This window comes from Humulus lupulus, chromosome 9 (genome assembly GCF_963169125.1).
Source record: "Humulus lupulus chromosome 9, drHumLupu1.1, whole genome shotgun sequence".
In the NCBI taxonomy this organism is placed as follows: Eukaryota; Viridiplantae; Streptophyta; class Magnoliopsida; order Rosales; family Cannabaceae; genus Humulus; species Humulus lupulus.
In genome coordinates, this window is record NC_084801.1 from 175,026,598 (window position 1) to 175,038,657 (window position 12,060).

Here is a 12,060-nt window from a genome sequence, read left to right on the forward strand (position 1 = left end):
TTTCATGATTGCATCGAAACATCATCGATGTTGCATCGAAATACCATCGATTTGGCATCGAAACACCATTGATTTTACATCGAAAAGTCATCATTTTGGCCAAAAAACAAGTTTTCATGATTGCATCGCAACAGCATCGAAATATCATCGATTTTGCATCGAAACACCATCAATGTACCATCGATTTTGCATTGAAACACCATCGATTTTGCATCAAAACATCATCGATGTACCATCGATTTTGCGTTGAAACACCATCGAGTTTGCATCAAAAAAGCATCGTTTTGGATAAAAATCAAGTTTTCATGATTGTATCGAAACATTATCGATATACCATCGATTTTTCGATGCAAATTCGATGGTGTTTCGATGTTCTTTTGATGCAATCATAAAAACTTGTTTTTTGACCAAAACGATGTTTGTTCGATGCAAAATCGATGGTACATCAATGATGTTTCGATGCAAAATCGATGGTGTTTCGATGTAAATCAATGGTGTTTCGATGCAAAATCGATGGTACATCGATGATGTTTCGATGCAAAATCAATGATATTTCGATGTTGTTGCGATGCAATCATGAAAACTTGTTTTTTTGGCCAAAACGAAGACTTTTCTATGCAAAATCGATGGTGTTGCAATGCAAAATCGATGGCATTTCGATGCAAAATCGATGGTACATCGATGATGTTTCGATGCAATCATGAAAACTTTATTTTTATCCAAAACAATGCTTTTTCGATGCAATTTCGATGCTCTGCACTGAAATTTAACGAAAACTTTGGAGATTCATATTTTTTACTCAAATATCGGTTTCAGATTATTTTTTTAATTTTGGTATTTTTTCGAGATCTATAATATTAGAATGTTAGAGAGAGCGGGAGAATAAGAGAAGTTAGAGAAATGAAGTTTGGATTAAGAAAGAAAATAAGTATTTGAATATTAAGGGTATTTTTGTCTAAAATATTGAAATTATCATATATTTGAGATAATAACTTACGGTGTCATATTAAAAAATTTCAATAAGTTATTAGGCATATAACATAAAATTTCCTTATTGTAAATAATTTGAGAATTTTTTTAATAATTTGGGAAATTTTAATGATCCGAAAAAGTTAGAACTTAGAGGCACCATAACGCAAAAATCCTAAATAGTCTATAAAAAGTTGGCCCCAAGTCACATAGGTAGGACAGATTTATAGACCATCGATTCCCGTGTTCTCTCCGTCTCCCTTTCTCGAAGCCTCCTCCTTTGTATTGTTCTTTTTCATTTTCCGGGAAAATTTTGTTGTTGATGGGGAGGTCAGGATTGTTTGATCTGGAGAAGCACTTTGCCTTCTACGGGGCATATCACAGCAACCCAGTTAATATTTTGATACATACTTTGTTTGTGTGGCCAATCGTTTTCTCTACTCTTCTTCTTATGTACTTTACGCCATCTCTGTTCAATTTCCCATATGGGTTTGATCCTGGCTATGGACTTATTTTGAATCTGGGGTTCGTTTTTACTGTTATCTATAGTCTGTTCTACGTCTGTTTGGACAACAAAGCTGGCTCTTTGGCTGCTTTGCTCTGTTTTCTTTGTTGGGTTGGAGCCAGTCTTCTTGGTCAACGCCTTGGCTTCTCATTGGGATGGAAGGTAAGCCCCCCCACCATCAGAGATAAAATTCTCTGTTGGATTACTTTTGTTTTGTCCTTATTTTTTTTAACATATTTTTTAATTGGAGTCATGTATAGAATAGAACCTGTACAGAATTTGAGATGGAAAGAAGAAAGTGGCAATTATTTTAAATGGGTTATTTTCTGGAATGAATAATTTTGAAATAGGTTTTACTTTATTATCTTAATAAATTTTGTTTTGGAGGTGCTATTTTTTAATTGGCATTGCTGTTGGATTAGGAGTGTTTTGTTTTGACTTGTTTATGGTTACATGATTTTTTGGTACATGTTTTTTAATTGGAGTCACGTATGGCATATCTGATTAGCATAGAACATGATTAGAACTTGAGATGGAATCATGGAAAGTAGAAATTTCCAATTATTTAAAGTGGGTTATTTTTTATAATGAATGATTTTGATAAGGGTTTTACTCTATTAACTTAATTTTGTTTTGGGTGCTATCTTTCACTGACATTGCTGTTGGATTAGGAGAGTTTTGCTTTGACATGTTTATGGTAACATGATTTTCATTAACATGTTTATGTATTATCATTAGTGTTTATGGCTGGTAAAGAAATTGACATCCGAAGACTTTGTCAAGCAAGCGTGGATACGATTATGCGATTAGTTCCTATGGAAAAACTTTCCCTTGTTTTTTAATCTGAGAAAAGTTGGTTGACTTTCATAGGGTTTATCGCAGTTAGAGACTTTTGGTTGCCCTTAGTTAATGGTTAATTTTGTTTAAATGTGAGCTTTTATATTATTATGAAATGAGTTGCAAAACTTAGTTCTCTTAACCGAAGCCTTTCCCTGAGTTTGAAATTCTTCAACTAAAAAAAGGGACGGGAGGGGGTAAACAAGGCTTAAAATATTGTAATCATCAACGTCATGTAACCATAATCTGAGATCCAGATTTTATGCTTGTTTCGTTCCATTTTTCTTTGTTAAGGTTCAATATTTATGAACACTAAATTGCAAATTTAATTTCAGGTTGGACTGGCAGCTCAATTGGTGTGTTGGACAGGGCAGTTTATAGGACATGGGGTGTTTGAGGTTGACTAGCTCTGTACTCTGAACTATCCTTAATTTATTCTATAATTCTATTTTGAGCAAAGTGCAACTTTCTATGCTTGAAAAGAATCACATATATCTCTTTCCATATTTGCTGTGGTTGTAGAAACGCGCACCAGCTCTTCTGGACAACCTTGTTCAAGCCTTCTTGATGGCTCCTTTCTTTGTTTTGCTTGAGGTAATTTGTGTTACTCTCAGAACTGCAAATTGATTTTTTTGTTTGGTAATGATTTGGATTTGTTGATTACCATTTATTTTTAATTGTCACCATTTTTTTTAAGGTTCTTCTGTCTGTTTTGGACTATGAACCTTATCCGGGGTTTCGCACAACTGTGGAAGCAAGGATTAATGCTGATATCCAAGAGTGGCAAGAAAAGAAGCAAAAAAAAATCTTTTAAAACTGGTGTTGAACATAGTTCGATGATTATAATTTTAGAACCCTTTGGAGAAAGGGTAAGTAAGAAAGGCCATGTACATCGGTGCTTGTTTATCAAACTGATTGTACACTTTTTCTCATATTAAGAATGTACCATGTGCCTTTTCAAATTATGTCCAAGGTCCAAAAATTATAAAGTATCTTTACCTGGTTGAACTACATGAAATATTCAATACATGCTTCAGTAAAATTGATACAAAGAAATGAACAAACGGACTTGGTCTGGTCTGTCTATGCAGTATACTTAGAGAACAGTCTTCAGTTAATTTCATATTAAATCTGGTCTGAAGATGAATCTCCAATAAAGCTATTCCCAGGCTCTGGTTTCTGAACTTGGCGTTCTTTCATAGAATTTCTTACACCGATAACTTCGTTCCACTGCCCTGCACTTGCATACATGTTAGCAAGAAGAACATAATCACTGCTGTGATTTGGTTCTAAATGCAAAAGATGTTTCCTCACCTCCTCTCCAAGCTTCATGTCGCCATGAATTTGACAAGCTGCCAGAAGAGTTCTCCATATGATTGCATTGCATTCCATTGGCATACTCGTAATGGATTGGTAGGCCTCCTCCAACAACCCAGCTCGCCCCAAGATATCAACCATACATCCGTAGTGTTTTATGGATGGTTCAATGTTGTAGTCTCTGCTCATAATATCAAAGTATCTTCTGCCTTCGCTGACCAGCCTGCCATGGCTACAAGCAGACAAAACTCCCAAGAAAGTGACACTATCCGGTCTCTCAACTTCTAACATTTTGGAAAATAATGACAGTGCCTCATCTACATTCCCGTGTGTAGCAAGTGCTAGAATCATCGTGTTCCATGATATCAAATTCTTCCTCTTCATGTTGTTGAATGTTTCATAAGCTTCTTCTAACGCTCCGCACTTTGCATACATGTGAACAAGCGAATTTGACACTGAGATGACATCGCCGAATCGAGTTTTATTAACATAAGAATGAACCCACCTCCCAAAATCCAATGCTCCCAATGCAGAACATGCTGAGAGAATCACAACAAAGGTAGCATCGTCAGGCTGTGTACCACTCTTGAGCATTGTCAAGAATTGGTGCACAGCCTCCTTGTGCTTTTCACAGTAGACATGGCTATCAAGAATTGTGTTCCAAGAAACTAAATCTGGATTGGGCATTTCAACAAATAGTTGGACCGCATTTTGAATATCTCTAAACATGCCGTACATATGAATGAGAGTGTTCCGCACGAAGACATGAGAGTCCAAACCATGTTTTAGACAAGAACAATGCATCTGCTTGCTCAAAATATCTGATCCCAGTTGCCCAGAAACCTTAATCAAGAAAGCGCATGTGAAACTATCTACCATTCCTCCTTTCTCTTGCATTTTCTTATACAATTCAAATGCTCTTTCAGGCTGATTAGTCTTACCGAATCCCCTAATCATAGTGTTCCAAAGAAACCCATCTGGGTTTTCCACCGAATCCAAAATCAATAACGCATAATCCAAATCCCTGCCTTCACCAACCGCACAAAACTCAACGATCTTGCCCATAACAAAGAGGTCTTGCTCAAACCCAGCTCGAATAATGCGTCCATGGATTTGGTACAAATCTTTCATGGTGGAACAAAGCTTGAAAAGGGACATAACCCTTTGAAGCTTTTCAAAAACAGTGCCATTTGGGGCTATAGCAACTCTTCTAGGAGAAGAGAAAGAAGAGAAGCTGTGATTTGAAGAGTACGAAAATGGAGGAAGTGACCGTTTTGTTTTGCACTGATAACAAAGAAGAGCTACTAATTTTGAATTTTGGCGGGTAAGGTGACCAATGGTCAAAATAACTAACTGAAAAATTGTCTTGTTGGTCGTGATCATAGTTTTCTCCAAGATTTTTCGTTAATATATTGTGGTATCAATATATTCAAAGGCTTATGTATGCTGCAAATCAGTAATAAAGGGTAGCTTGTAGTACCCATTGATTGTGATTTCATTAAATGTCACCACTTTGTCTCGAATCTTAACGTTGCCTTTTTTATGTTGCCCTGCTAAAGTATAAAATCCTTTCACCAAAGGAATGACTGCAAGTCTAGGATCCAGCATACGTTACGATTGCCAGCCCCTTGAACGAACTATGCTTTCAATATCTGGGAATTGCTCTTCATACAACTTAAAATATCTCTTTGGTACTAAGGATTTTCCAAGGACTTTGGTTGTATATTTGAGTAAAAAGGTCTCCAGAAGGAAATTGTGATTTGTCAAAAATGATGGTGGTTGGTGTGGGTGGATCTTTTCAAGCATGCTTAGAGGGCATGTTGTCTCAACCCAATGCAAATTATTCTATATGTTCAAAGCTCACCACAAAGCAATAAGTTCCCACCACTCTCAATGTTTAATCACTTGTAGCAATATTCTTAATAGGCAACAACACCCAGCCCAAAAATCACTAATTTGTCAATTCCAAACTCAACACAAGCAGTAATAGTGTACCCCTTCCAAAGTTCAATTACCATATGAAATATAATCTCATCAAGCAACAACTCAACCAATGAAGAATAACCAATTTTCAATACTATATTCAGAGCTTAAATCCAAATTTAACTTGCACAATCAAAACAAACATACATATCAACATAGTTCATCACTCAACAGACCCAGAATCGATTCCAAAGCAATTCAACCACAAAGACAACCCCTAAATTGATGATTCATACTCCATAGGTGCCACCAATAATAACTTCACCTGCTTGTCAAAATAATAGATATACCAAGAATAAATTTAACCTTGGATTGCACAACGTTGCAGCTATATTCACTCCTTCAACCCCCAAATTTGTAGCAACAAATAATAGACCAACATCAAAATTAAACCACTAAGAAATTGCACCCATGGAACCAAATTGATAACTGAGATTCAGAAAGAAAATTAGAGATGCTCACTCAAATTAAATCTAGGTCGTAATGAGTCACGGGGCTGTAGAGTGGGGTGTTCGCCTGGACTTTGTAAGGTTGCAGATAGAGGAAAATGTCGGTGATGTGATTATAGATGAGTAGGCAAGACGACAGTCGGGCTGAGAGAGAGAGAGAGTTGTGATTGGAGTTGTTGTCCCTGCTAGCGAAAGACAATGGGAAGGGCACCTGGATCTGTGAGATGAGAACAAGGGAGACCAGAGCTGTGCAATTGGAGAGCTAGCGTCAATCGATGAAAGAGGCTCGTCGGAATGGTGCGTCTGGGCTGGGAGGATGGTGGGTGGACTGGAGGCAAGAAGGCGGCTGGTTTCTTGTTTAAGAGAATAGGTGACCCAACCTTAAACCATACGATGCTTTCTCTTTAGTTTCTACCTTTTTTATTTTTATTTTTTAAGGAAACAAAAGGCAGTCGCAACACTGAGAGCTCGCATGCTGAGCCAAGTTTTTTTTTTTACACAAGACTTTTTTTTCTTTTTGAGATCTCTCTTTTATATATATTAGGTAGAAGCAAATGCATTCAAGTTTGCAATTTTAATCAAATTTGATTTATTATTTTATATATATAATAGAATGAATTATACTTTTATAATATATATAAATATTTATATCAATAATTTCTACATATATGACATCTAAACACAACGTTGACATAGATATAAATTTACATGGCAACATGACATATATATAAAATACAATAATATTTAAAAAAAAATTAATAACAAAAATAAAATAAGAATAAAAAAAGTCATAGTGTAGACAATAATATACATGCATAACTATTTTTAGTTTCTAATGTTATCAACAATATCCTCTGGTGAATTTGATTAAGAAAAAGAATTATCATTACTTGATAAAAACAAACTATCACAAAAATTTATTAGTTAAAATAAATGATGCATGCTTTTATTATTTTAAATAAATATGATTTAATTCTTTAAAGTATCATAAAATATCTTTAAAATATCATATTTTAATTAATTAATTTATTTTTGTTTAAGCTTATGTTTGTTCTAGTTTTTGAATTTGCAGTGACAACAAAAGATTATATAATATATGTTTAATATAATATTAAATTTATGTTTAATTAAATTTTATTTAAGTTGTAAAATATATAGTTTTATTATTTTTAAATAATTATCATTGTAAATTATCTCAATAATATCCTTTTTTAATTTGTTTAATTATTTATTTATTTTATTTTATTTAAGTTTAAGTCATATTTATAATCTACCGTTAAAGTTAACGGAAAAAAATAAAAAACCGTTAAAATCAAAAATTTCCGTTATCTACACACTTTTTATATAAAAGAAATATAGTTTTTTTTACAAATCATAAAACAATAAAATAATATAAAAAATAATAAATAAATAAAGCCTTGAGTTGCTTCCCAAGAAGTGCTTGATTCAATGTGTTGACTGTCTTTTTCGCTATCAACGTTTATAAAAGAGGTTAAAGAAATAGCTATATGGACACAAGTTCTTACGTGGTTCAGGTTATAAAAGAACCCTAGTCCATGAGTCTTTAGTATTAGGGAGATTGCAAGCTTGTGGCTGCAAGCTTCTACAATATCTTCTCAAGCAGCGTTTTAGATTGCTCTGAGTACAAGTATTTCTCTCAACAAAAAACTGAACCCTTTACAATGAGACTCCCAGCCCTAATTATAATGGCTGGGGTCATTAATGTTAATCATCAACAACTAATGGACATTCTTCCCATAATTAGGGGGATTAATACACTTCAATGCATTGGGCTGCAATGAATAGAGGCTATGGCCCAGGCGAGACTTGCGGGGCCCACTGCAAAAAGGTAACCACTTTACGGGGAACATGCCCCTAGGACTGTCAGGGCATGCTGTACGTATTTCCGTGTCAGGCGTCGTAGTGGACATGCGAATTGTCGAGTCGTACATTGACAACACTGTTGACGGATCACCCACAAAGGTTGTCAGATAGTCTTCTGACTTTGAGAACCCGCACCCCTTGACACGTTGCTCCACCTTCTAGGTCTGAGAACTAGAACCTCGGGCCTGGGAGGCGATCGAGACACAATACTCCTTGCCATAACTGTCCGAGCTAGAGAAACTCTGTCTCCGAGACCGAAACTCGGCGAGTAACTCACTTGTCCTCCTCGGACACATCCTAACATAGGAGGACCTTTTCTCCGACTACAGGCCTCAAGAAGTAACATACCCCGAGGATGCCCGCATACATCATAGCCAGCCAGTGGGGACTGGCACGTGTCGGTTGTGAGAAAATACAGTCAACATTTCCCCCCCAAGTCTCTACTTGTCCTCGGACAGTGGAGACTTCAAATTGAGGGAGATTTTGAGGAGTCCTCGGATAGTAAGCGTTTGGACTTTCGCTGATGTCACTCTTAAAAGCAGAACCACGTGTCCACACCCCATTGTTGGGCCCATCAGTCCGTGCATTTAATTAGGGGTCATCTCAATATCCCAAACGTCTACTCTGAGCCCAAGGTGTCCTACCCCAAAGAAAATAATGATTGTGATCCACGCCTTTTGAAACCTGACTGTTGGATTATTTTAGTAAATCTACTCATCCAACGGTCATGGGAGCGTTGCCTCTCTGGTATGTTTTACTAGGTATAAAAAACCCAAAAAAACCTTTAGTCTTTTATTACAACTATTCGAAAATCACGAAACCTCCCAACGCGCTCTCTTCTCTCTCATCTTCAACCCCTTCCCGGAGTTCTAGACTGCTGGCATGATTCTTTTTATTTTTGGTCAGACGACAAGTAGTACTTCAAGGTTAGGACTCGCCTCAGCACCTATCTCCGTTTTATCTCGGGTAAGTATCTTCGACCCACTTTCTTTGGTATGTGTTTGGTGTTTTTTGATATATGTTTAGGAATGGCATTAGTGTCGAATTCTGGAGTCTGTTTTTCATTTTCCCGAGTCATTATAGGCATATTTTGACGTTAGGCTCGCTCGAAATGACCTTCGAGGGTTTTCTATCAACTTTGCGTTTCTGGGCCTGTGGTTAGAATCTGGGAATTTTCCAGATTCTGGTAGCTTCATCTCCCTCGCCCTGCCATTAGGGGCCGGGGATGCCTCGTATTTCTGAAACTCTCCTTTTCCACCCGAACAGTATTCCTAGAGTCATTTGTGTTTTGGCCATCTTTCCTTTGGTCAGAATGCTAACTGCTTGGCTTTTTGTCACAGATGTCCGAGGAAATCCACCAACTACACGAACACGGATTCTATCTCTTCGACCAGGAACTCTCAGAAATGCACCAAGCACGAGATGCCCCCGAAGGCAACGCAAGGACGGGGGCCCGAGCGCTAGACAGGGAACAAGCCGTCCGTCCCGACCTTTAGGTAGCGATGAGGCCTGCCACGTTCGACGATTCGGGGCGTATCATGGAGGAGGTAAACAAAGTCCCAGTTCCACACCCTTCAGAAAAATACAAGGGTGAGGCATTCGAGGCGGAGGATTATCGCACATTGCTCCAACATCCCAATGCTCTAGAGGCGATCATGAGGTACTATTCAGTTGAGGACAAATGCCTCATCCGCCTCTACCGGGAGTTCAAGCGAGTGCACTGCATCGTCTATGGCCTAGGTGCTTGGAGTCAGGCCCACCTGATGGCAGGGGCTACCCTACCCCTCAAGCAGTACTTCGTTAACTTCTTGAAGTACATGGGGATAGCCCCCTTCTAGCTCTCCCCCAATGGCTATAGAGTGCTCGTGGGGATGTATGTTTTGTTCTAGAAACAGAAATGGTCGGAGCCTTCACCAGCATAGATCTTGTATTTCTATAGTTTCAAGACCACTCCCCAGAAGAAGGGATCCAAGCAAGATGGATACTACTCTCTGGTGAAGTACCCCGCTTCATCACTCAGCTACAAGGCTCCTCACCATAATGAGAATCACGCTTGGGATTACAAGGATGCATTCTTCTTCACAGACGGCTTCCCAACCCACAGTAACCCAACTCTAATCCTTGACTTCGCCCGAGTAGGTGAGTATCTTTCCGAACATGCTTATTCTTTGCCACGCTAGGGCCTCTGTATTCAAAACTTAGCAATTTCCTTTTGAATAGGTCCTTTCCTCCAAACCCCTTATGTCTAGCTCTTCGAGGATCATCTTCAGGCAATGAAGACTCTCCTCGACCGAGACTTGGACCTTAGCGACTTGGTAACAGAACCGAATCTCATCAGGTCAGGGATCCTCAGCGTCGAACAGCGGATAAGCAACTTGGAGCTGACCAAATACTGCAAATCCAAAAGTCTTGGGAGCTGGCGTCTCGCCATATGAACTACATAGAAGGGCTTGCCAAAAAAGCGTTTCACATGCAATTGGCAGAGGAAAGGCTGGTGAACGCTCGGGCCATAGAAGAAGCGCGAGAGGCCCAAGAAGACCAAGAGCTCGAGGTAGAAATTCAGGCATAGATGGAAGCTTCCCACCTGAACTCAGGTAACTCACCAAATTACATCTACCAATATTTGCTTTAGTTTACTTGTCGTGTCATTTGCAGAAAATAAAACTACATACGATTAACATATGTTGGTTAAAGCATTTAGAGAAAAATCCATCCTCAAGATGCAATTTCACCTAGTTTAACTAAAAAAATACAGCCACATCTAAGTAAAGATAACATCACACACACTACAAAATTCAACTTGAAAAGAATAAGTCAGGAGGCATAGACAGTAACATTTCATCTGTGTATAGACAATAAATTGACTGTGACGACAATACAAAGAATACAAAATGAGCTTAAAGTTGATTAAGTAACAAGTAAACTGTGGGATACACTTATAATGCACATCACAACAAGTTTAGACAAAATCTCAAAGATTCTGCAATAGAACAATACAAAAATGCATATAAAGCATTACAGAATGACAAAATAAAAAAAGTTAAATTGTTTAAATTAAATCTCAAAGATTCCGCAATAGTGTAATCTATTGTATTTAGACATAATGATTGAAATTGTGTACTCAAAGCTTTCTCGGTACTTAACACTGTCTTGCATAAACCTTCAAATACACTGATTATAAATAGTTCTCTAGCATATGAAATTGGTTGAAAACTCTACACCTAAAGATGCTGACTTCTAGCCTTCTAGTACTCATTTAGCAAGCCAAATTGTATTATTCAAACTCATTGGTAGAAGAAAGAATATCATAGCAAATACTATTTAACCTTAAATAGATAATTATCAACTGTATTAAGATAAAAGTATTAGAACTCAGCCCTGCTTTATCAAGGTGAGCATTACATAGCTATCATTATCAGCTTTCTTTGTTTAATATAAAACTGCATTTTTATATTTTTTTGCTCATTCTACTCTCACGGCTTGCTAAACTTCTATGGTGTATAATTTCGATAAACTTTTTCATGAACAGAAGTTTAATGAAATTATACACCATAGAATAACTCTACTATCATTTCAAGTGGTTCCTAAATAATCTAAATTAGAAATTTAGTACTATAGTTATGAGAGATGGAAATTAGGAGCTAGAGAGGCTAAAACCAAAATTCAGGAACAGGTTAAAACTGAGCAAAACTGGGGAATGCAAAGGACTAAATCTAAATCTGAAACACCCAAAGGACTAAATCTAGACTTTTCCAGCCACATGTAAGTGGGACAAAAGGAATGTTTCTAAGTCAATGAAGCAGCAATGTCTCAAAATGGGCCATTTCACATCTCTTAAATGTCTAATAATTTGTATTCTGGGTAGCTCAAACAAGCTATTATTTATTACATGTTTTCAGCTGTCAAACCATGCCTTGTGTCAAACTCTCTTAAAAAGAGGTTTATAACTTTCTATTTTGTTTGGTGAGGGAAAACATTTTCATAATTGATTATAGTGGAAACCAGCTGTGTCATTTTCATTTCTACATGTTTGATTTTTCATATCTGTTTTAGTAACCATACTTATTGTGTTATGAGTTTTGTGCTTAATCAGAAAGTGTGTGATCTTGAAGTGGT

At 37.2% G+C, this 12,060-nt stretch overlaps 2 protein-coding genes across 4 annotated transcripts; one reads left to right on the top strand and one right to left on the bottom strand.

Annotated features, from left to right (window-relative positions):
- Positions 1–1,170: 1,170 nt before the first annotated feature.
- Positions 1,171–3,276, top strand: LOC133801200 (2-hydroxy-palmitic acid dioxygenase MPO1-like). Its single transcript, XM_062239369.1, has 4 exons — positions 1,171–1,636; positions 2,647–2,709; positions 2,834–2,905; positions 3,009–3,276. The coding sequence occupies exons 1-4, from the start codon at positions 1,292–1,294 to the stop codon at positions 3,123–3,125; spliced, it is 597 nt and encodes a 198-aa protein (XP_062095353.1). The 5' UTR covers positions 1,171–1,291; the 3' UTR covers positions 3,126–3,276.
- A 9-nt stretch (positions 3,277–3,285) lies between these two features.
- Positions 3,286–6,566, bottom strand: LOC133801199 (pentatricopeptide repeat-containing protein At1g59720, chloroplastic/mitochondrial-like). Of its 3 annotated transcripts, none has more exons than XM_062239368.1 (2): positions 3,626–6,566; positions 3,286–3,546 (listed from the first exon to the last, which is right to left on the bottom strand). In XM_062239368.1, the coding sequence occupies exons 1-2, from the start codon at positions 5,009–5,011 to the stop codon at positions 3,520–3,522; spliced, it is 1,413 nt and encodes a 470-aa protein (XP_062095352.1). In that variant the 5' UTR covers positions 5,012–6,566; the 3' UTR covers positions 3,286–3,519. The 3 variants fall into 3 exon arrangements, with proteins under 3 accessions (XP_062095352.1, XP_062095350.1, XP_062095351.1); XM_062239366.1 differs by having other exon boundaries at positions 3,286–5,876; positions 6,074–6,564; XM_062239367.1 differs by having other exon boundaries at positions 3,286–5,951; positions 6,074–6,564.
- Between the last annotated feature and the right edge of the window lie 5,494 nt (positions 6,567–12,060).

Bases quoted from the DNA above. Each gene is read 5' to 3' on its own strand.
- LOC133801200 (XM_062239369.1), top strand. From the start codon at position 1,292: ATGGGGAGGTCAGGATTGTTTGATCTGGAGAAGCACTTTGCCTTCTAC. The intron at 1,637-2,646 runs GTAAGCCCCCCC...ATTTAATTTCAG, and splicing joins GCTTCTCATTGGGATGGAAG to GTTGGACTGGCAGCTCAATT. The intron at 2,710-2,833 runs GTTGACTAGCTC...CTGTGGTTGTAG, and splicing joins TAGGACATGGGGTGTTTGAG to AAACGCGCACCAGCTCTTCT.
- LOC133801199 (XM_062239366.1), bottom strand. From the start codon at position 5,011: ATGATCACGACCAACAAGACAATTTTTCAGTTAGTTATTTTGACCATT.